General features: G+C 38.1%; 1 protein-coding gene across 1 annotated transcript in view; it reads right to left on the reverse strand.

Moving 5' to 3' along the window:
* Positions 1-7,151: 7,151 nt before the first annotated feature.
* LOC126336984 (cysteine-rich motor neuron 1 protein-like) overlaps positions 7,152-25,458 on the reverse strand; it is a 1,115,002-nt gene continuing 1,096,695 nt past the window's right edge. Inside the window, exons 8-10 of the mRNA XM_050001221.1 lie at positions 16,920-17,330; positions 16,511-16,693; positions 7,152-9,915 (exon numbers count right to left, since the gene is read on the reverse strand). Of these exons, the coding sequence (XP_049857178.1) occupies positions 9,557-9,915; positions 16,511-16,693; positions 16,920-17,330 (953 nt within the window). The 3' untranslated portion in view covers positions 7,152-9,556. The remainder of the gene's footprint in view (positions 9,916-16,510; positions 16,694-16,919; positions 17,331-25,458) is intronic.

Raw genomic sequence — 25,458 nt, forward strand, 5'->3', positions numbered from 1 at the left:
CTGAAGCAAGATTGCAGAAAACTGAAGAGACGTTGATAGTATTTGTCAACCAGGAAAAGGCATTCAGAAATGTTAAATGGTGTGAGATGTTCAAAATTCTGAGAAAAATAGAAGTAAACTGTAGAGAAAGACAGGTAATATGTTCAATAACCAAGCGGCAACAATAAGACTGGAAGACCAAGAATGGGAAGGGTGTAAGACAGAGAGGTAGTCTTTCATCCAAGTGTTTGGCCTATACATGGAACAAGCAGACAGAAGAAAAAGACAGGTTCAAGAACAGGATTAAAATTTGAGGTGAAGGCATATTAATAATAAGATTCACTGATGACATTGCTATCCACAGTGAAAGTAAAGAAGAATTACAGGATCTGTTGAATGGAATAAACAGTCTAGTGAGTACAGAATATGTAGTGAAAATAAAGAAGTCAAGGAATTCTGCTATTTACACACCAAAATAACCCATCATGAATGGAGCAAGATGGAGATGAAAAGCAAACTAACACTGGTAAAGAGGGAATACCTGGCCAGGAGAAGCATACTAGTATCAAACATAGGTCTCAATTTGAGGAAGAAATTTCTGAGAATGTACATTTGGACTACGACATTGTACGACAGTGAAACAGACTGTGGGAAAACTGGAACAAAAGGGAATCAAAAAGGAATGCGGAGGCTCTCCACAGAATCAGTGAGGAAAGGAGTGTATGGAAGACACAGACAAGAAGAAGGGACAGGACAATAGTACATCTCTTAAGACATTAGGGAGTAACCTGTCTGGTACTCGTGGCAACTGTGCACGGTAAACACTGTAGAGAAAGACAGAGATTGGAAAACATCTGACAAATAATTGAGGATGCAGGGTGCAAGTGCTACTCTGAAATGAAGAGGTTGGCATAGGAGAGGAATTCATGGCAGGCCGCCCCCAAACCAGTACTATGTGTTTGGTTTGAATATTTAAAATAGGTACTGAAATGCTTTCATTACTGAATTTATTAGCAATATAAACATTTAGGGAAAGTGTTGAAGTGAAATGTTTATACTGACATTCAAGTGAACCATCGCGGCTATGTAATTGTGTATATCTGTATGCACTTTCTTTTGTTGTCTCACATACATGTTCCAATAGTTTTGATAAGAGTGAAGTGATATAAATTTTAATTGCATAAATATACTGATGTTTCTGGAAAAACTAGAACTTCACTTCCTTGGAATGTGTTATGCAATCATTTCCTTATTGTTATATGAATAATCTCCTGCGAAACTATAAGTCAGTATGGCTGTAGCTGTAAATACACTTCTGCAACTATGAAATTGTAAACAGCACCACCTAAACTATCTTGTAAGCTTACCTCTGCAAGAATTCAATAATGGAATGTTTCTTAAGCATCACACTCGTCTCAGCAATCAGTTACTCAAGAGTAGTAACAGATGAATTCCAGATAGTGGCAACAAACAGATCAATTGTCACAGGAAGAATCACACATCATGGCTTTCCTACTATACACCAGTCATATAGGAAGAATAATCAGACACATATTGGAGAAGAATACCTGGTTAAAACATGAGCACTAGTAGCCACATTCAAAAACAATCTCTTGATCCCAAAACCAGGAGTGTATTGTATTCAGTGTGACTGCAGAAAGAAATACGCCAGTTGGACAGTAAGAAGTATTGGCACAACAGAAACTAGGTGAACACATGTTCCACAGCAAGCTGCTCCAGCCCAAGAAGTCAGCCATTGCTGAAAACATGCTGGTACGTAAATAAGCTAAGCCGTAAAAAAAATTAAAAATTGTTGCACACTCCTCTTGTGTTGTCGAGGGAGCTGTGAAAATTTGCATTTTGTGAAACCTCATGAACAGGAACAACTGATTTTTCAGTAAAGCATGAGTCCCTACATTACAATGAAATTTTTGCATAATTTGCCTTAGCACAACAATTCCAAAGGGAGGTGGAGAAGGAGGTGGAGGGACCATTGCTCAGTGACATGGTCCAAAAGTAGGAGTAATTGGTATACAAGAAGTATATATAGAGCAGACAACACTGTAAATTGGAGAGTTGAAGACTAAGGTCGATTTTGGATTCTTAATTCGTATGCTTATGTCAACAACAAGCATTACAGTTTCTGAACATACCTCTATAGCCACTGATAAATCATTTATGTAGGTCAGAACCAGGAGTGGCAACAGTTGCACTCCATATATTATGTTCCCTCATTCCAAGATTAGTTTCATGCTTGTGAAAGTCTGTTGAGACTCGATACTCTTTGTTATGAGGTAAGACACCACACATGTGAGTGAGTCCATTAAGGCCATAACACTATGGTTTGGATTTTGAGACCTTCTACAGCTTTCTCTGTGGAGTATCCTTTGCAAAACTTAGAGGCAATTATTAAGATCTACTCAGTTAAATGAGTCACTATTCCATCATAGGTTTCTTTTCAAACACATTTGGAAAGATTGAGAAGAAGAGTATAGGTCTGCAATTGGCGGCAGTATGCTTATCTCCTGTTGTGTAGATGAGTATTACTGCATCATATTTAAGTCTGTCAGGAAATATGCCCAAATCATTGATTGATCACAAAGATAGTTTATTGGTAATCCTATCAATCCAGCACAAGATTTTAATATTCTGCTAGAAACACCTTAGTAATCAGCAGAATTACTACTTTTTAGTGACCTGACACATTTACATTCCTGTATGTATTTTTAAAACTAATATCTGTTGTTGGTGCATACTCCTTCTGCACAAGTTAGGCTAATGCATCTATTATGCCGTCAATTCACACAGCCCGGTTGCCATATATAAGATGCGGCCACTGCCATCTCAAGCACCATGTGCCAACACTCAAGTGGCAGCAACACAGCATACTTCAAAGTGCTCACAGTGGGGGCACCACAAGAGATGCAGCAGTCATACCACTGGAGTCGACTGAGCCAATCAGGATCCAGCCCCACACGATTAAGTCGCATCATCATGGCCCAGAAGGCGACTCGTCTGGTGGGCCTCCTGAAGTATGGGGCAGGTCTCCGCTTTATTGCGACGCTGTTGCTGTGATAGTGTGTATGGGAGATGAACTGTGGCTATTGATCTGGACACGAGTGATTATGCTGAGTTATGTTTCACCTTGTTTTTAGAATAAATCTTCTAAGTTGTAATTAAATCTGACTTTCCACATGTGGTAGTTTGTACCTGGGACACAACAGCATCTTTATTTGTTAATTTATTACTTGACACAGTGTTTACTGTTACTGTTAGGAAGTTATCATTGAATTTGTTGTCCAATGATGTAAAAGTGCCATCATTTTTGCCAGAAATATTTTCTGGCGAGGAGCTGGGGGGAGGGGGGGGGGGGGGGGGGGAGAGGAGAGGATTGTTTAATTTAATTTGCACCATTGTCTCTGTTTGTTTTTCATTTGATAAAATTTCAGCTAGTTTTTGCGTTATTCTTGGAATGTTTAATTTTTTGGCATTATTGCATGAGTTTTTCTTTTTTAATGACAGGCTGTAGGATTTTACAATAATGATGGTAATGGAGTTTCAAATCTTGGACTACAGTTTGTTTTCTGAGTTAGGTAGATCTCACTCTTCCTAGCACAGGATACTCTAATCTCAAGAGTTATCCTACCCTTTCTTTAAGGAGATGGGACCTGGATAAACTGACTAAACAAGAGGTTGTACAGAGTTTCAGGGAGAGCATAAGGGAACAATTGACAAGAATGGGGGAAATAAATGCAGTAGAAGAAGAAGTGGTAGCTTTGAGGGATGAAGTAGTGAAGGCAGCAGAAGATCAAGTATGTAAAAAGATGAGGGCTAGTAGAAATCCTTGGGTGACACAAGAAATATTGAATTTAATTGGTGAAAGAAGAAAATATAAAAATGCAGTAAATGAAGCAGGCAAAAAGGAATACAAACGTCTCAAAATTGAAATTGACATGAAGTGCAAAATGGCTAAGCAGGCATGGCTAGAGGGCAAAAGTAAGGGTGTAGGGGCTTATCTCACTAGGGGTAAGATAGATACTGCCTATAGGAAAATTAAAGAGACCTTTGGAGAAAAGAGAACCACTTGCACGAATATCAAGAGCTCAGATGGAAACCCAGTTCTAAGCAAAGAAGGGAAAGCAGAAAGGTGGGAGTATATAGAGTGTCTATACAAGGGCGATGTACTTCAGGGCTATATTATGGAAATGGAAGAGGATGTAGATGAAGATGAAATGGGAGATATGATACTGCGTGAAGAGTTTGACAGAGCACTGAAAGACCTAAGTCAAAACAAGGCCCCGGGAGTATACAACATTCCGTTAGAACTACTGACAGCCTTTGGAGAGCCAGATCTGACAAAACTATCTGGTCAGCAAAATGTATGAGACAGGCAAAATACCCTCAGACTTCAAAAATAATATAATAATTCCAATCCCAAAGAAAGCAGGTGTTGACAGATGTGAAAAATACCGAACTACCAGTTTAATTTGTCACGGCTGCAAAATACTAACGCGAATTCTTTACAGATGAATGGAAAAACTGGTAGAAGCCTACCTCGGGGAAGATCAGTTAGGATTCCATAGAAATATTGGAACATGTGAGGCAATACAGACCCTACAACTTATCTTAGAAGCTAGATTAAGAAAAGGCAAACCTACATTTATAGCATTTGTAGACTTAGGGAAAGCTTTTGACAATGTTGATTGGAATACACTCTTTGAAACTCTGAAGACAGTGGCAGGGATAAAATACAGGGAGCGAAAGGCTATTTACAATTTGTACAGAAACCAGATGGCAGTTATAAGAGTCGAGGGGCACAAAAGGGATGCAGTGGTTGGGAAGGGAGTGAGGCAGGGTTGTAGCCTCTCCCCGATGTTATTCAATCTATATATTGAGCAAGCAGTAAAGGAAAGAAAAGAAAAATTCAGAGTAGGAATTAAAATCCACGGAGAAGAAATAAAAACTTTGAGGTTCGCCAATGACATTGTAATTCTGTCAGAGACAGCAAAGGACTTGGAAGGAATGGAGAGTGTCTTGAAAGGAGGGTATAAGATGAATATCAACAAAAGCAAACCGAAGATAATGGAATGTAGGCGAGTTAACTTGGGTGATGCTGAGGGAATTAGATTAGGAAATGAAACACGTAAAGAAGTAGTAAAGGAGTTTTGCTGTTTGGGGAGCGAAATAACTGATGATGGTCGATGTAGAGAGGATATAAAATGTAGACTGCCAATGGCAAGGAAAGTATTTCTGAAGAAGAGGAGTTTGTTAACATCGAGTATAGATTTAAGTGTCAGTAAGTCGTTTCTGGAAATATTTGTATGGGGTGTGGCCATGTATGGAAGTGAAACATGGATGATAAACAGTTAGGAGAAGAAGAGACTAGAAGCTTTTGAAATGTGGTGCTACAGAAGAATGCCTGAAGATTAGATGGGTAGATCACATAACTAATGAGGAGTTGTTGAATAGAATTGGGGAAAAGAGGAGTTTGTGGCACAACTTGACTAGAAGAAGGGATCGGTTGTTAGGACATGTTCTGAGGCATCAAGGCATCACCAATTTAGTATTGGAGGGTAGCGTGGGGGGTAAAAATCGTAGAAAGAGACCAAGAGATGTATAGTCTAAGCAAATTCGGAAAGATGTAGGTTGCGGTAGGTACTGGGAAATGAAGAAGCTTGCACAGGATAGAGTAGCATGGAGAGCTGCTTCAAACCAGTCTCAGGACTGAAGACCACAAGAACAACAACAACAACAACAACAACAATCCTGCCCTCATTCTCTCTTCTGTTCAGTATCATCCTTATGTGTTAGGAAACAACAAGGCTCAAAGTGTTTCATGAAGAAGTTTAAGAAGGAGTTAAATTATTTTCCAACGCTATCTGCTTTCAAATTTCTCCCTAGGATTCATCTCACAATTTCTCTTTAAGCACTGTGATCAAAGCATTGTTTATGATTCTGCAGTAAAATCTTTTCTTCTACGATTTGTACCATTAGTATATTTAATTGTTAAAGTTGACAATCATGATAAGATAGACCACTGACTATTGATTTTACAGCTAAATGATTGCAGGTTGTTGGAAGTGAACACACTTTTCCAATAGCTTTGCGCTATATCCTTCAGTCATCATAGGGAATTTTACTCTAGATCATAATCCAAAGCTGGACATCAACAATGCTAAATGCCCTCTGTCAGTACTATCTGAGAGAAAATCAACCCTAAAATCTGAACGAATTATTCTCACATTAAGTGTCCATAACCATATTAAAACTGTTTCTAGTTGCCTTATCAAAACTATGATACTTCCATCTGGTGGCCAGTACTCTGTCAATAATACAAACAGGTATATTTTCTGATTCACAGATATAGCACAGCATTCAAAAACCTGTCCGACACAACATTCCTTGATTTGAAGGGGCCGTCTCTTACAGCTCTTTACAGCTACTCCCCATTTCTTCTTTGGGGTTTTACAGTAGTATGCTATTAGCTCATGTCCATTAATATGTGTTTATTCCATTCCATGTGATGTTCTGATATGCATAAGGTTGCTGAAATTTCATCTCTCCTGTCATTTTCCTTTATGGGTATCTGAAGTTCATGCTTTATAATCAAGAGGCACCCAGCATTTTGATGGACAAAACTAAAAGTATTTTATTTCCTTTGTTTTGTCTAAGCTTCAGTATTTTGTTGTGTTGGACACCGTTTCATTTATAAATGTGTTTTGGATTAATTTACCCCAAAAGAAGGCCTAGAGAACACATTGGAATTTATTGGGATAAGATGAATACTGTTTTGGTCACATTGGATGTTTCTGGTAGTTATCTGTGCAAGTAACTTGTTGCCGGAAACATTCACATGCAAACAATGGCATGTGAGGGGCAGTGTGTCAGTCACATGCGAATGATCTTATAGCTGGGTAGGTTTTGAAGTTTTGCATTAACACACTGCGCAGAACACATCATCCTGGGCTTATCATATTTCTCACATGATTTCTTGAGAAATCTATGTTATGAATGACAAGTGGCATTTCTGATCTTAATACAATAATGAGCTGTAGCACATTCAAATCATACAAAATCCATCTTGAAACAGGAATTTACACTAGGAAAACTAACACACACAAATAGAAACACACAAGCAAAAAATGTGGTTAGTTGAGTAACAACCAACAGAAAATAATCCAGTGCACATTTATTTAAAAGCTTTCAAACAGTACATCTTGCTCTCTTAAGACAAGATAGTGTTTCATACATGATTATCTTTAAGTACTCATTGATGCACCGAAAGAATACAAAAGTGACTTATTTAAATTTTCCGAGGAAATTCATGGTTGTGGTACGTGTAGATGTTGTTTATTCACGCAGATTATTCTTAACACTGAATATATGTAACACTAAACACTCAGTGGCAAAAACACAAAACAGATGCCACTTTCAAATTTATTGCCTCACTTAAAGGCACATTGAGGCTGGAGTAATGATTTTTATAGTATTTCACCCAAGTCAGCAGACATATCTATGTTCATGTAAGCACTTTACCTAAAGTGTGCAGCACAAGTGAAAATAATATCTAATAAAAATGTTGTATACCTTATATGTAATTAAATTTCTGTAGTACCATAAATAATAAAATGTGAGAATACTGAGTTTCAGCTATTATGCTTTGGTGAAACTAAATACAGTAATATCAGTGTCAGTTACTGGTCATGATAGTGTCATATAGTAGCAATATAAATGTATATTTTTACTATGTAGAGTTCATTACAAAAATACTAAATTTTGACATCAACATATTACTGAAAACATAACTTTCAGTTGATATTTCCTATAATGTCTGTGCTGAATCATACATATGTCCTCATCTGTATTACATCATTCCAGAAAAAGAAACAATAAGTTCCTCAACATTTACTTCTTGAAATCAATTTATTAGGCTATTCGTCTGAGAAAAGTGTCACTTCAAATGTTTCTTAAACATTGTTCTTACAAATAGATTTATTTATTTGATGGCAAATAATTACTTTTTTTAGAATTCCTAACATTCACATTTCAAATGAAGAAATGAATATGGTGTCAATATAAGAGAATCTATTCCTTTAAATGTATATCACAGTTTCATATATACAGAAGAATAGTTTTGACTTCGTAGGCTAAAATTTTAGTGACAGAAGTTGCATACATTGGCAGCAAATAATACAACAGCCATGGAAAAATGTTTAAGTTTAAGCTATAGATGGCACACATCTGGAAGCCCACAATATTGACAGTAAGCAGGGAATGTTAAATAATGAAATTTTGCCACATTTCATTTCATTTAGTAAACTTCACACGTTATAAATGAAGAGAAGAGCACTGTATGTCAGCACAGGCATCCTTACTGTCATGGAGAAATGTTCACAGTATAGCTGTGATTTTAAATAAAATAATTAAAAATTATGCTTGACATACAGAGATTTCTTCTGAAATCCATCATAAATTTTCTACATTCATTTTACATAAATGAAGGTATTAACGCCATTACAAATGTATGAGATCAATATAACTCATTGAAGGAAACTTCAAATGTGTATTTGTATGCATACTCTGGATACATAGAACAGCAGTCTTTTTTTAGTAGGAAAGCTGTAATCTGATTTTATGTAATAACTATTTTAGCAGTATTAAACTCAGTATACTTCTTCAGCTTGCCACATTATAGTCAATGTAGAACTATGAGTTAAAACTTTTAGCCAGTGTATTTCTCTCCTTAGAAAACAACTGCATTTTTTGCTTTCAAAATTTATTACCAGTAAATTAAAAGATCAGTGTGTTTGTTTTTTAAAATCTGCACATGACTTGCCAAAAGGGCAAATGAGTAACCATAAAGATTAGTTGCATTATGTGCCATTTCAATTCTTTGAAAATAGTTCAGTGCTTGGATGCAGCAACTATTCAGAGAGCACAATCACTTGCTCATATTGTAATGCTATAAAATTTACCTTAATTTCTTCATAAAAATACACATATAAGTACTTAATACTTCTTCTCTTACTGCTGACAATTTCTTACACACATTGCTTTAACTCTTAAGCATTTTCAAGTAGTAGGAAACATCCTCATGTATATCATTTCTTTTTAATTTGCATTTGTATCACTGTAACAGAGATTTACTTTCCTTTACTGGATACAAGAAAATCATGTTATAACCTCTTACATTTTTAACAGTAAAACCAAACTTTCATAGAAGATTTTACACAGTAATGGAAGCAGAAAACAAGCTCTTTCATACACCTTTAATACTATATTCCTTGTAAAACCTGAAGACATAGTGTCTTGCATAGTGTTCACTTGTATTATTCTATCAGATTTCAGTTTCCCCAGAATGCACTTGACTCTCAAACCACTCTTACATAATCTTCTTGCTGTTTTATAAAGATTGTAGCTTTCAAGTCTTTTAAAGCAGTTTATGAGAAGTGTTTAGAGTGATGTCTTTTTGTGGATGGAAACCGAGGAACTATAACACTTGATAGTGAAACTATCTTTTATTCTTTTTTGTAGAAACAAAAAAGATGATTCATTTTTTACTTCAGTCATCAGTCATTCATACAGGAGCCAATGCAGTCTTTTCTGTTGCTCCAAATGATGGTGATTTTACAAAGTCACTAAACTGTGTAGTGTCATAAGTAGGGACATATTTGTAATGACAAGGTTCACATTTAGACTGCCTGTCCCCACTAGTATAGCGAGGTGGTGCAAAAGAATCTCTGTGCACATAATTATTATATGCAGAACTGGGACACGATTTCAGACTGCCCAGTTTGTATTGCTTCTTTCTGTAACACTGCCACATTAGGTAGAATGCCATTACAGCAACCAGGAAAAATAGTAGTCCAATAATAATGCTGTATGTTCTCTCATCAAATAATGGTCCTTCTGCAGGTGCTCTTCCAGATGCATGGTCTGTGAAAGAATTAACAATATTATTTTTGTGAGTTTGGCCAGAATAGCAGAATAAATCAGATAAACTGCACTGACATTAAATTACTATTAAGGTAGCTTCATGCTTTAGACAAGTGTATGATATTTGGAACTCAAAGGCTAAAAAAGATTCTCCTGGAGCAATGACAAAACAACAATAAAAAACATTAACTGTTTGTATTATAGGAACTTTTATGACACTAAATATTAATCAGTGAACTTTATAAAACTGAATTTTGAAAGCTGAAAATTTAAATCTAAAAAGTGTAATGGGCAATTAAAACACCTCTGTATAACGAAAAAAAAAAGAGAGGAATCATTGCCAACACATGTAGAATTCAACTGAATTCAATCTGCATCTTTAGCAACAAGGTTTCCTTTTCTGGAAATGTACATATTCAGTGAGTCCGTAGAGTTTGTGAAAGTATAGAACCACTTACAAGTAATGGTCAAGAGGCTTAAGTGTTCCTTCACCATCTGCAAGCAGGATGTGATTATCAAGTATGAAAGTAGGCAGTAATACAATGGAAAGGAAAATTACTAATGCCCAGGAATATTCTTGAGATGATCAAAATTTGTGGTATGGAAACATATGACTTTTTTTCCCCAGATTGAAGTTGCAGCTATGTTTTGGTAGAGTCACCTTTCAGGTCACTAGACTTTGAGTTATGTTTTTCTATAGAGTAGAGTATACTAAAAATAAACATTTTTTACAGGCTTCTTCTGTGATTTTGTATTTAATCTTTAAATAAATAAACTCAACATAACTAGTGGCTAAATTTAAACATTTTAAATTATGGTATGTTACAGAGGCTTTGCTTCATCATTAGTTTTGGTTTTTAGTTTATCAGCATTCCTCACGATAGGCCTGAGGTGTGATTCTGCAGGGTGTGCAAAATATCCATTTACAGATGCCTTATCTTCAAATGCAGAATTGCCTGGAAGTCCTAAGGTGCAAAATCTGATGAATGTGATGGGTAGTCCAAGTCACAAATCAAATACTTTAATTTTCCCTTTGCCAAAGAACCTTTGTTAACAGGTTCATATTCCTGATGAGAGATTTTTTCCTTCTGCAATACAGACATCTTTTCACATTATTTGTTGTGTTGGTCCATATTATTTGCTAGGTATTACCATCTGAAATGTAGTCAATGAGAAAAATGATTTTTATAGCCATAAAACACTGCCAGATTCGATCAACTCAGACTTTTTATAGTGCAGGGCCACTGAATGCCACCCACTGATCTGAATGCTATTCTCCTCTTCCATTTCTGACCTGAAATGATGGATTCACATCTCATTTGCAGTGACAAATGGGTGTGCATAACTCTGCTGTATTCTTTTGTAAATGATCCAAATATTTACAAGAAATTCATTTCCACTTTTCCTTTGTCACTCAACAAATGTGACACTACCTCTCTCTCAGTGAAATGTTCAAGTAAAATGTATCTCACTCTTTCTTTTAATAACTATATAAATATTTTGCCTTTAAAACACACACACACACACACACACACACACACACACACACACACACACACACACACACACAGAGATATATATATATATATATAACACTACATTGTGATGAACTCACAATGACTGCAGTTTGGCAGATAGCCTGTGGCCTGGTGTTGTGTTGAGTGGGATGGGTAGAGGAAGAAAAGAGGTGGGAAGTGGGAGGGAAGGCTGGGGATGGGTATCTGGCCGACTGGAAGGAAGGCAGCAGGTGAAGGCAGAGCAGGAATGTGGGAGGGAAAGGCAGCAGATGTGCAGGATAGGAATGCAGGAGAGAGAGGAAGCAGGGTGCTCGATTTCAATGGGTACTTCACAACCTGTGACATCTGGAGTGTTCCCTCCCAAACCAGCTTTTCTGAACTGCATAGATGGGAGTTATCCTTTGTTCCCTTAATCCTCCCAGCCTCAGTCTCTGTGAACACACTGCATCATACCCTCTATCCAACAGTCCTCTGTGCTGCATCTTCTCCCAATCCACTTTCCCATGTCATTGCAGTCATGCACTACACAATGTCTTCAGCTCTGGTGCCTGTGTGTCGCATTCTTACTCCTGTTGCCTCCACCTGAGCTGCCAGCTGCTCTTCCCCAATCCTCCCTCTCACCTCTCTTCTCTTTACTCCTGTACCCACCCCAACTGATGCAACCTCTCACCCCAGACTACCTGCTGAACTGCAGGCACTGTGTGTTCAGCTGGCTCAATGTAGCATACAATGGTTTAGTCATGGTATCAGTCAGTTCACTAAGTAATCTAGGGAGGTATTGAATCTTGCAGAATATGTTGTTGGGTACTGAAATCTTCACTCTAAGTTTTCACACTCCTTTTTCAGTGAATATGCTTGTAATTGAAATGTCAATCTTCAAAAAACTATGTGAAATATCTGTGCTTATCCAAGGTCACAAAATTTGTATTATAGTCTTATGTGTGGCAAATAGAACAATGTCTGTTGACAAACCATGATCACAATCACGTTTGAAACTTGCAATAATCCAAACCAATAGATTGCAAAACAATTTAAATAACAATAGCACTCAAACCAGTTTGATAATGAACACAATGTTTGGGGGAAACTAGAAAGCTGTCCTAACTACAGGATATTAAACAATACAAATTAAATTAAAAACATATTTTGCAAAAATATTCTCTTATTAAAAGTAACCACCTTTTCAAAATTTAGTGTTGACTGGGAAGCTTACGTTACAGAGGATCGAGAATGCATTTTATTCCTTGCCAGTCTCATTGCATAGCAATTTTATCAAAATATGAAACATTTAAATTTATCAAAATATGAAACATTTAAATTGCATCATAATTCACATTTTCAAAATACGCCTTGTGGCATAACACGGTGGTTCTACCTCATCTGCCATATTTCAGTTCCTGCTGATAACTAGGGTTTTTTTCCTTTTCTCTAATTCTGCTATAATTTCAATACTGTTTTGTAAGTAACTAGCCATTAATGGCTTCTGTGCCAAAATACTAGTAGTTTTGTTGTGATGGTGAGTAAGGAAGACAGTGGTATATAGTGGGTATATAGTGATGTAGATATGTATGTGTGTATGTATAAATGTATGTTATGCTGATATATAGGTGAATTCTCCTTAAGATGACTAATCAATGTTTTACATAGTCAGTTAATGGCTCATAATGAAATACAGCCTTATAAAAGGCTTCCATATTCTATATGTAAAAAGATGATAACTCCTTTGTACAGCATGTAAATGAAGTTGTCATTGTGCATCTTCAAATGTCTCAGAAGCCATATGAGACATGTGATGCTAAGTTTCTAAAATGTGATGGGCTTCTGTCTGTTCTGTCTCTCTAGCTCTTAAGGCAGCATGATGTTCTGCATCTCAGTTCTGGCTGATTTGAGAATGCTCCAAGGTTTGTTGGGTTCAAGTAACTTTCGCTATTTGAGCTCTCTTACAGCTCTGTGCTGAATCAGACTTATGTTTGTGAGGCAGGTCATAAAAAAAGTAATATTAATATGTTACTTAGGGACTTGCCTGCTAAATAGTTTTAAATATGGTTCACAAACTTAGCATAGGATTTTATTATTATATCTCTGCAGTATTTCATGGTTAAAACTGTCCAGCTTTGCCAGTTGGTGTAGCAATTCTTTTTTAAAATTTCAGAAACAGTTTGAAAGCTTATGAGTATGAACTGTGTCAGTTGCATTACAAGTGGTTCTGTATGCAGAAATGTGCACACCAGAAACTGTGCAACTCAAGATCCTTGATGTTTCATAACTTCTGAGTGATTCCTATAACATAAATTAATGAATGTCTTTACTAAACTGTGTTATGATTTACAACTGGGATGGAAAGCTATTGTCATCAAAATTAGTGATTTTGGACAGGATACATATTGACTTAATTGAACGACCATAGTGTGTTTTTTGTTCCCCTAACTGTAAAAAAATATTGTATGCAGATGATACATCAATTGTGTGTAGACACGAAGACTATGACAGTCTGGAGGTGCTGTGCAACAGTGTAACTAATGAAATAGTGAAGTATTTTAATGAAAGCCATCTAAATGTAAGTGCTTCAAAGACTGCAATGATGGAATTTAACACAAGGAAACAAATAGAATTTGGTATGAAATTATCCATAGGAAATGACATTGTGAAAAAAGAAAAATGGACAAAGTTCTTGGGAATTACAATCCAGGACAGCCTCAAATGGGACATGCATATCGATTCCTTAGCCTGTAAGCTGTCGAAGAATGTATTTGCTATAATATGATGAGCAAATATTGTAAGGATATGGGTGTACTAAAAACTGCTTATCATGCACTATTCTCATCAAATTTAAACTATGCTGTAGAAATATGGGGTGCAACAACTCAAGCCAACCTAAGCACATTATTAATACTACAGAAAAAAGTTATCAGAATTATTTGTGGTGCCAAACCCAGAGAATCATGTCGAAATCTGTTCCCAAAATTAGGAGTGCTTACCATTATAGGTTTATACATATTGAAAGTTATATTGCTCGTTAAAACAACAAATCCAAATTTCAACTGTGACCTGCACCAGTACGATACAAGGCAAAAGTTCAGATACCATGTAAATAGCCACAGAACAGCTTTATATGAAAAAAATGCACTTTATGCTGGGCTGAAGCTAGCTAATGCCCTACCAAAAAGTTTCACAACCCTTCCTAGTAACAAATTAAAAGATCAGCTAAAAAAAATTCTAATTGAAAACCCTTTTTATTCCTTAGACGAGTACTATATCTATATGAAAAGTGCTTCATAAGTATGTCAAGCTCATGGTTTAAAGTAACTTACAACTAATACGATGTTGATAACAACAATATTTGTAATATTGTGATTGTATACTACCAAATGTAAAATGCATCAAATGTAAAATTTATTAATACAAACAAACCATTAGTTTTTAAATTTATAAACTGACGTATTCAGAAGAATAATCTATATGATGTCCTGAAACTGTATTATTTCTAGGGATTGTATTTGATTATTCGATGTTGAATAAATATTATTATTATTATTATTATTATTCTCTGACAAATTACTACAGGATTGTGCTAAGTGTGAATTGTGACTTTTTCACAGGAATTTGAACTGTTTTTGTGCCTCAGTAGAACAGTTAACTTTGCCACTGTAATTGTATGTGCTGGTCTGGTTCAGTGTGCTAGTATAATTTTCATAGTTGATAAACTGTTCCCATTTCTATTAATCAAACTTTGTGAAGAATAAATGTGTGTTTTAACACAATCTAAATGGTGATGGTATGTACAATTTTGAGCAAATGCTATTCTGCACTCATTTATACTTCCAGCATTGTGGTGATGAAAAGTGGTGCTGCCAAGGAGAGACTGTGAGAATCAGATCAGTTGCATTACAACCTTATTGGTATTCTTGATCACACCTGAATTCATTTTAGACTTTTATAATTTTAACTTAATAAACAACACTTGAAAAGTCCATCTAAAGAGAAAAGTGATGTTTAAAATAAAACATTATAAATTGTAATTCCATAAATAGCATCCACTATGAAACTTTGAAATTTTTTCATGACAATCTTAGAAATCTGATACATTTGTATCACAAATATTGTGCACTTTTAATCAATTGTGTAAGGAGGTCAAAATTTATTTGAAATTTGCAGAGTGTCTGCCATTTTTTGAAGCTGTGGCACTGACAGGGATTTATTTTATTGCTGAAATGTTGAGCTGATGTGTTTTCTGATGTGCTCCCCTATGATAAGTGTGATGCAGTGATGTCAGCTACTGTGCTATGTTTTGTTATTCTTAACTGGCGTTACTCTTCTCATGAATAAATGCAGATTATAAACTAATACATGTGGCTACTGGTTTTATTTGAAATTTCACATGAACCAATTAAAATAAACTGTTTGTAGAAAGCTGAACCTGAGATGCTTAGTGGCAGAGTTTCAACATCAAGGAGGTTAATGCAAAGAAAGATAATAAGTTATTACTTGAATGCACTATAGTTTTCAAACAAATTTGAATTTTTTTGTAGTGACATCACGTGATGAGTGATAGCAACGATGAATTCTTGCAGAGAACTGTGAGTTCTCTCTACCCCCCCCCCCCCTCCCCCCCTCCTCTCTCTCTCTCTCTCTCTCTCTCTCTCTCTCTCTCTCTCTCTCTCTCTCTCTCTCTCTCTCTCTCTGTGTGTGTGTGTGTGTGTGTGTGTGTGTGTGTGTGTGTGTGTTTTGTGTGTGTGCGTGTGTGTGTGCACACCATGTAATGGTGAATTAAATAGAAAATGAACTGGCATATGTTACTTACAAACCTGCTACGGTTCAGGTAGAATAGTAATAATACCAGAGTAGCCAGGACAAGGCAAGAAAGTAGGAAAATATGACACACCCAAAATGTAATGTGCACCATGAAAATATGACTGCCTTCTTACCCACACAAAAGCAAATATAATTGTATCATAGAGGAATAGAATTCCATTTCTAAATATCTAGATAACAAACAAGAATAATGCTGAAGTACAAATGACAATCTTTGATACTTTATTTAGGGCAATAATATATAGACCATTAATTTGTTTTTTTACCTTCACATGTAGAACAGCAGTCTGATCTTGCAACCATGTTTGGGCATTTCTCTGAGCAGGTCTGTCTAATGCAAAATCTTTCTCCATTCAGGCATTCACATTTGTTACAGTCATCTTCATCCCACTTCTCTCCAGATTTATATGTTATGTTTCCAACAGTGCAGCTGCTTGATATGCCTTTATCTGTAGGAATTAAAGTAATTGGCTTAAAATAGATGACTACATAATATAACTGATCTCAGTTTTACAGCTCAAGAAAGTTTTTCTGTAGAAAATATAAAGAGTGTGAGACAAAAGCAACATACAGAATTTTCATATAATCGCTCAAATGAATTGATGGGTGAAGAAAACTTATAGAAAGATTTGGAGATCATAGCTCGCAGAGTCAATTAGATGAAAGAAAACTCACCAAGACAAACTGGACAGCACTGGTTTTTAATCAATACTGATATCTCACATTGTGTTTCAGGACATTTTTCAGAGAAGCATTCTGTCTTTCCATCATTGCAGATACAGCTGCTGCAACTGTGTTCTCTCCATGATTCACCATGAGCTCTTCTGTGTGTAACACATGCTTCTTTATCTTCCACTGACGGTAATGTGAAATTAGGACAGGATGGACAGCATCTGTCACTGTGAAAGACAGGCTGCAAACATGGTGTTGGTGGGCACTCTTCAGCTTTGCACATAACCTGGCCAGAGTGGCAAAGACATCTTGTGCATGTATTCAGTGACCAGATTTCTCCTTCCAAGTGGAATAAACCATCAACAGAGAAGCATCCAGTAGTTGGTTGATGCTGTGGTTGTTCCTCTGCATTATCTGAAAGTGTTCAATGGATTAAATTTTATAATCCTGTATTAACCACATCAAACATGCGTTCTCCAGTTTATAGAAACAGCTCAGATACTCATGTATGCACAAAATTTTTATGGTTAGTTACTACATCTTATAATACTAAGATATATTGAGTCTTATGTATATTAAAAACAAAGATTCCAAGACTTACCAAGTGGGAAAGCGCTGCTAGACAGGCACAATAAAATAACACACAAACACACACACACACAAAATTTTGAGCTTTCGCAACCTGCGGCTGCTTCGTCAGGAGAGAGGGAAGGAAAAGGAAAGATGAAAGGATGTGGGTTTTAAAAGAGAGGGTAAGGAGTCATTCCAATCCCGGGAGTGGAGAGACTTACCTTAGGTGGAAAAAAGGATAGGTATATACTCGTGCACACACACACACACACACACACACACACACACACACACACACACACACACACACACACACACACACATACTCGTGCACACACACACATACTCGTGCACACACACACACACACACACACATATCCATCCATCCATACACAGACACAAGCAGACATATATTAAGTGTTATACAATACATATAGGGGATGTTGCCAACAAACTTATGATATTTAAATATATGAATGAAAAATGTTAGATTAGAGGAATAACTGAAATATGAGTTGAAAAGGTAAAGGAGGAAACAAAATGGACAGTGAAAATAAGACTGAAGAGACTGAAGTGCAGTCTCACTGGCTGTAATTTATTGACTTAAAATCAATAAAAAGCGAACTACCACATACTACACTTTTCAAAAGAGCATCCATATGCCCAAGAAGAAAGATTTTTCTTTGCAAGAAAGAAAAACCATCTCATTGCAAGCATAGCTAGCTCTGAAAGGACAAATCTTCTGATATCCTTTATGAGAGTGGTCATGTCATGAAATTTTATAAATATTACTTAACCCAGCAATAGACATTCCATTGATAGCTGTTATTTAGAACAAGTGATATGCCACAGTGGGCCTCATTAACAAAAAAGATATAGCGAGTATATCTCAATACGGGTCTAAATGAGGACTGACAAACAAATGTATTGCATCTTTCAAAAGAAATCACTTACAAAAGGTCAAAGCTATGTACAAAGACAAGCAACTGACATCATTAACTGAAATTCTATCTGAAAGTACAGGGTGGTGCAAGAAAAACCAGCCCTGAGTGCAGCCTGCTCATTAGTTACGCATAAACTGTTGCCTGCCATGAAGAGATACAACAACAAACAGTTTAAAATGTAACATTTAGATAATGAAGAAATAACAAATAAGCTAATACTATTGTTGTATCTGCTAGTGGTGAGCAACAATTTGTGCGTAATTGGAAAGCAGTCTGTACTCAGGACCTGTTTTACATGCACAATGCTGTATAACAGTTAAGTAAGGTGTGCCTCAGGGCTAAGTACTGAGACCTCTGCTATTCCTCCTGTATATCAATTTGAAGATGTCAGCTGTACTACCGAAAGGGAATAATAGAGCACAGTACAGAAAGGTGTGAATTTTGCTACTGAACAACTCGGCAAATGATCTATAACCAACAGACTAACTGTCAACACTAAAACCACTGTTTCCATTAACTTCTGCACCACACAAAACATAAACCCCTCTCAACCACTAGTAACAACAAATAAGTAACCAATGGAAACTAACACTGAATTCAAATTCTTGGATCTATGGTTATAAGATAATCTGAAATGGAATATACATATTGATCAGGTAAATGCTAAAATAAGTACCACACTAGCTACTTTGCTCTGAATGTGCCACAAGTCAGAAAACAGTAGAAAGTGCATACTGTTCATACATACAGGCTCATGTAAGATATGGCCTCACAGTTTGGTCCCTTTAACCCCATCAATCCCATTACCGCATAATTCTGGGATAATTCTCCAGCTGCTCTTGGCAGAAGAGAACCATGAGGACCATTAATGGAAGCAAAACTAGAGACTCTTGCATATCTTTTTTCAGAAAGTTTGAAATCTTAACATTGTTCTGAGACTGCAAAATTCTTTAAAAAACTCCATAGTGCCAATGGAATGCAGTCTAAAGAAAAACAGTGACATTCACAAATATTACACTATGATAAACTGAAACACGTATGTGTTACATGCTTATACACAACTTCATCAAAAGGGACCATTTCACATGGGCATTCAGATGATCAATAAGCTTGCCACAAGCATAAAGTATATTGTAGACAAGACACAATTTTATAAGGCTATGAAGTCTTATTTACTATGTCAATGTTTTTACTTTACAACTTCTATACATAGTTCAGTAAATATGGTGGTTATGATTAAGTGCAACACATGAACTACTGAGTGAAAATACCATAATCCATTGAATGTAATTGTTGACATAATTTTGGATTGGATTGCTGTGGTTAAAGGGACCAAACTACGAGGCTATCAGCCCCTCCATATTATATGTATCAAGCCAGGATGAGTCTTTTGAGAGGAAGGACACAGATGACAAATACTGAGGAATCTGATTTAACTGAGAATCCACAAAACCAAGAGACAGGAGCAAGCAGATGTAAGAGAGGTGTAAGAGGATGTAGGTGAGTGAGTTGCTCCACCCAGAAAGCAGCTGGAAGCCCCTGGGACATCTTATGCAATGTAAGGTTCTCACTCTATTACCACAAGAAAACTAGCATGTGGACAAGATGATAACATAGATTAAATGTATTTGCAGTTGCAAATATGGACAACCATCAGCTGTATAATCGAATGACAACAATGAAAATTTGTACCGGACAGGGACTCAAACCTGTATTTTCCGCTTATCATGAGCAGATGCACCACAGACATTGCAGTATCATAAGATGATAACACTTCAGTAAAATGAACAATGGTGACGGACAGTAAACCAACAAAAGATGTAAAACAATAAGAATAATTACAAAAGGTGGGAACGGTAGGAGCTAGGCTGGCCACTAACCAAGGGCAGCCCTGGGACACATGGGTCAGAGCAGGCACTGGGGCATCCTTCCAATCCCTCCAGTAGCCAAGAAGACAAATGTGCCCAGCTTCACAGAGGGGAATAGGAACCAACTTTACAGGTAAACTTAAAACTTGATCAGATGCTTTGATGCTGTCTGTTAGCACCAGAGGCAGCATGTCAGCAAGTTTAATGCTTTGCTATAAGGCGGACAAATTAAGGCTCTCTAGTAGGATGTGGGCCACTGTCAGGCAGACACATCAACAATGGCATGGACCCTAACATCAGAGGACGTAGCCGTGGGTCAATCAAGTATGGCCAAAGCAAAGCTGTTAGAGAATGGTAGATTTGCTATGTGAAGCACAAAAGGGAGATTGCTGCATTGTTGTGGTCCTGTTTATTGTTGATGGTTTGTTTGGAGAAACCAGGGAACACCAATCTGTGTTCCAGGTCTCTAGCAACTGATGGCTTAGCATCTACTGAAGTTTTGGTTCTGGTATACCCATCTCCAAGTCAGCATCCTGGTAACCAACTTGGCCAATCAGTCAACATGTTTTTTTCCTGGGATACCAACATGAACTGGGTTCCAGACAAAGGCAAATGGCTGTCCAGCTTGATGAAGGTAAGAGAGGAAATCCAGGACTGCCACTACCAATGGGTATTGAGGCTAGCACTGGTCGATAGCTTGAAGACTATTCAGAGAGTCACTGCCTATTGAGAATATCTTGCTGGCGCATTAACACATTTGACTGAGGGCTTTAGCAATGGCCACCAATTCTGCATAGAACACATGGTGTTCATTTAGCATCTTGCATGCATATAGGAAAAACTGGTTTGTCGGTCCACCATAAAGCCATCAATGTACACCACTTCTGAACATGGAAATGAATCAAATGTGGCCAGAAACAGGTGGAGAAAGACCATGGGATCAACAAAGTCATTCAGTCCAAAGGGTGGATCGAGGCAGAGTCAAGGACAGGGTATACACTATGGGGGCATATGTGATTGCTCCCTGATAAGAGGCGACAATAGGAGAAGTTGGACACACCAACTGTGACTGGGACTCTTTTGTGGGTGATGGATCTCCCTAACAGGAGAAATGGCATGATACTTCAGGTGCTCAAGGAACCAGTGCTGGTACCTGACTTATAGTGGAGAGCTAGGCCATTGATAGCCACTAGAAAAAAGGACACACTCAGAACTGAGCCCTGCATGATCCTATTCTCTTATATATGGGAGATACTGTGGGAAGCACCAACCTGAACCCAGGAAGTATACTTTCATCAAGAAGTTCTGGACTAAAAAAGGGTAACAAGGATGTGACAATGCCTCGTGGTGTCATAAGCCTTCTGCTGATAACAAAAGACATTGACTGTGTTGACACCAGGCAAAAGCTGATCAGCTCACAGACTCCAAGCAGACTAAAATCGTCAGCAGTATAACAGCCTTGAGGAAAACCACCCTGGGACACAGCCAAACAACCTTGAGACTCAAGGAACCTACACAACCACCAGCTGTTTTTCGAGCAACTTGCAGAAAATATTAGTGAGACTATTTGGGCAATAGCTCTCCATCTCAAGGGGTGTTTACCTGGTTTCAGTACTGGGACAATAAAACCTTTTTCCCATACAGATGGGAACTCACATTTGCTCCTGATACGATTGAAGATGGCAAGGAAATGAAATTGGCAATCCACTGATTGGTGAATGTGGTCTGACCTTGTAGCCAAGTCAGGGCAAAGGCATAGGGTACTGAGGATTTCCCACTCATTGAACAGACAATTAAATGGCTCTATGTGAGGTGTATCAAAAGGTAAGTGATTTTGCTCCATCCACTATGTGAGGCTGTGAAATGCAGGCTGATAATTCTCAGACACAGAAGCTCGAGCATAACAAGAGAAAAATGTTTGGTGACAGCATCTGGGTCAGTGTAGACAACACCATTCAGAGAGGTACTGGGTACAACTGTGGGGGCTGGTGTCTATAGAGACATTGAACCTTTGCCCAAACCTGTGAAGAAGGGGTATTTGGTCAAATGGTAGTTTGTGTCGTTTTATTACGTAGGTGCGGATGGAACTGTTTAAAGGCAATGAGGTGCTCCATAGACAGATGTTGCTTCTGGTTTTAGAGAGCCCGTCTGTGATCTCTGATGGCCACAGAGATTTCTGAAGTCTGACTGGGGGTGCGGGGTCCCTAGCATGGAATTGGGAATCACTACGTTAGCTGCTGACAGAACGGCTGTGGTTTTGTGCTCTGGACAGTTGCACTGACGCCTCCATTTGGTGAGGTGCTAAGGACAACAGAAGAGGCAAAGGGATCACACTCAGCATTGTTGAGAGCACATCTGGCTGGTCATCCAAGTCAGTGATGCTGAGGGAGGCAGAGGGCGACTGGAAAATTATCACAGTCACAAAGGTCATCATGGACTCTCCAATGGATGGAGGGGAGAAGACCAGGGCTGCAGATGGAAAATTCAATGGCTGAACATGAGCCACATGCCACACTGACGGGCAGGGGCACTGGCATTCAAGAGACAAAGATTAAGCTCTGCGAGCAAAGTTTCAATAGCTTTACTGATGCCAGTGGTTGTAGTTCCACCCTACAAAGAGTAGTAGGCTTTCAACTTATCCAAAATGGGAAGGGGCAGAGGGAACAGAGAAATCAATACAGTCTGAGACACTTGATCACAGGGAGTAAGATACATGTTACAGATGATAAAATCTATAAATATCATGACACGAACAGCCACAGCCTCCAAAGTCATACTGAGTGACACATGTTCACAGTTAAGTCCACACATAATTGCAAACTCTGCTCAACAATCTGTCATAGCCATTTTGATTCTTCAAATAGCCCCAGTAGCCATGGAGGATAGAGGGTTGCAATGCTGGGAACCAAGTTGACTGGAGGGCAAACCAGAAAGCAGGGAAAACACATAAGATACAGTTCCAAAATAGGTGGTGCCGCAAGAGCCATCAGGAACACTGTATTAGGTTCAGACGTGAAACACACGAGGTTCTGTGACATGGGGACCACAAGAAACTCATTTACCTTGGGGTTCTTGATGTTTTTGCCAATGATTTCAATGTATGCGAGGGTTTGTCTGTCCCAGTTTCAGGGACAGAGGAGGAACATGAAGTCCCACAACCAGCAACCTGTAGCTCCTTCAGCGTATAGCTTCTGCGTGTTTGGCAGACGTTATAACCGCTACACCACGGAAACTGCTACGCTCTGCCCTCCACATCTGATACAACTTGTAGGACGATCGCCATTGTGGCGTAAAAATCACTTTTTTGGAAACGCACAATGCAGGTATTTCGCATTCGTGTGCAACAATCGACAGCACCCTTCACTGCCTGAATGCCATGACGAATAAGAGCTCAAGAAGTCATCGGAAACGCTCGAGGGAAAGTCCTCAGCAGCATCTGCTCTTTCTTTCCTTACGAGATACCATCGATTCGCGCAGTCGTTATTGCAAAAGATGTCCCCAAAGGCAATCGCTTTGTTAGAGGCACGGCGCCTGGGCAGTTGCAGATCAGCAGAATCCTGCGAGATGAGCATCCCAAGGGACCCCTTCCACATGAGAGATGTCAGAGAAGGTTGTTGCTTCTCTGGCTGTGGTTTGGGGAACAACAACCCTGGTGGGTGGGGAGTTGATGCTCCCGAAGTGGGTGCGGGAGAAACAGTAGGTGGAGGGCCACCATCCATCAGGGGAGTGGGTGTAGTCAAGCATCCCTGAGAGGCTGGTGAAGAAGGCACGGTAAGACATACATACAGGATGAAAATGATTGTATTTCTTCTTGGCCTGCTGAAACATGAGTCAATCAAGAGTCTTGTGTTCTTGGATTTTCTTTTTTCTTTGGAAGACGGAGCAGTCAAGTGAACAGGGGGAATGGTTCTTACTGCAGATGGAGGAGCACAAGGAGCGTTTATGTGCAACTGATCTCCACAGTCCCTACAGGTGGACCTGGTGTTACAACTCAATGATATGTGCCCAAATCTCAGGCATTTGAAGCACTACATGGGATGTTGAACATACGGTTTCACACTGCACTGATACACCATCACTTTGACCTTTTCAGACAACGATTTGCCTTCAGAGGCCCCAGTATCAATCCTATTGTCCTTTGGTCATCACTAGACATGACAGACAAAATGCCCACCCTGTCACTCCAAGTTGGCACGTAACTTGTCATCAGTCTGGAAAAGTAGGTCATGGTGGAAGCGGATACCTTGTATCTATTGAGACTGTTATGGGGGTAGGGGGATCATAGTTACAGGAAAGTCACCCAGCTTTTCATAGGTGAGTTGGGTGGGTAAGGGTTTCAGTAAATCACCTGAGCCAGGTTCTTGGACAGTTCATTAAAGAGGTCATAGCTACTTCTTTTTCATTATTGACCAACTGAGTCAGTGCTTATTTTTAATATCACAATGAATCAGATATTAAATAAAACTTTGCTTCATTGCTTTTCATCTCTAGTGACAAAAACGGAATAGACATTCTTTTCTTCCAGTCTGTTAAAGCCGGAAGTACAACATCACAACTGATGATAGAAATTTGCTATACTGTTAAGATACAGAGATGAACTGGCACTCATTTTTATTTTCTTACTAAACTATGAAATAAAAATAAAAAGAGAAATAACTGTAGGTAAAGAGACTGCAGCACCACAGTTATGCTGAAAGAAGATAACAAAGAAATGAAAGATTTATGTGCCAGCAGCCTATGGCTTCCAAGGACTTTGAAAAGAGGCCAGGAGGAATAATTGAAGAAGGCCTATGTGGAATCTTGTTACTGCCCTGTAGTGGTATCATTGCAGTACAAGACACAGAGGACCAGACCATGAGTTCTGTAGATAATATGATCCCTCTCATTGTAATTAAGTGTGAAAGTGATGATGCATTACAGCATACAGTTTCTGAATGTGTCCTAAGGCACATATGTTATACCATTATTTCTACAGTCACATGCACAGACTGTCCAGAGGATATGCCAGTGGATGATAATCTTGCTAAGATACGTGTAAACCTGGAACATAATATTCCATAATTTCATATAGCAAAAAAAAAGTGTAAATGCTACTCTTTGAAAAATTATGCACAATAAGAACAAAGCATTGCAAAATTACAATAAATGTTATGCTAACAA

The sequence above is a fragment of the Schistocerca gregaria genome, chromosome 2 (genome assembly GCF_023897955.1).
Source record: "Schistocerca gregaria isolate iqSchGreg1 chromosome 2, iqSchGreg1.2, whole genome shotgun sequence".
Taxonomy (NCBI): Eukaryota; Metazoa; Arthropoda; class Insecta; order Orthoptera; family Acrididae; genus Schistocerca; species Schistocerca gregaria.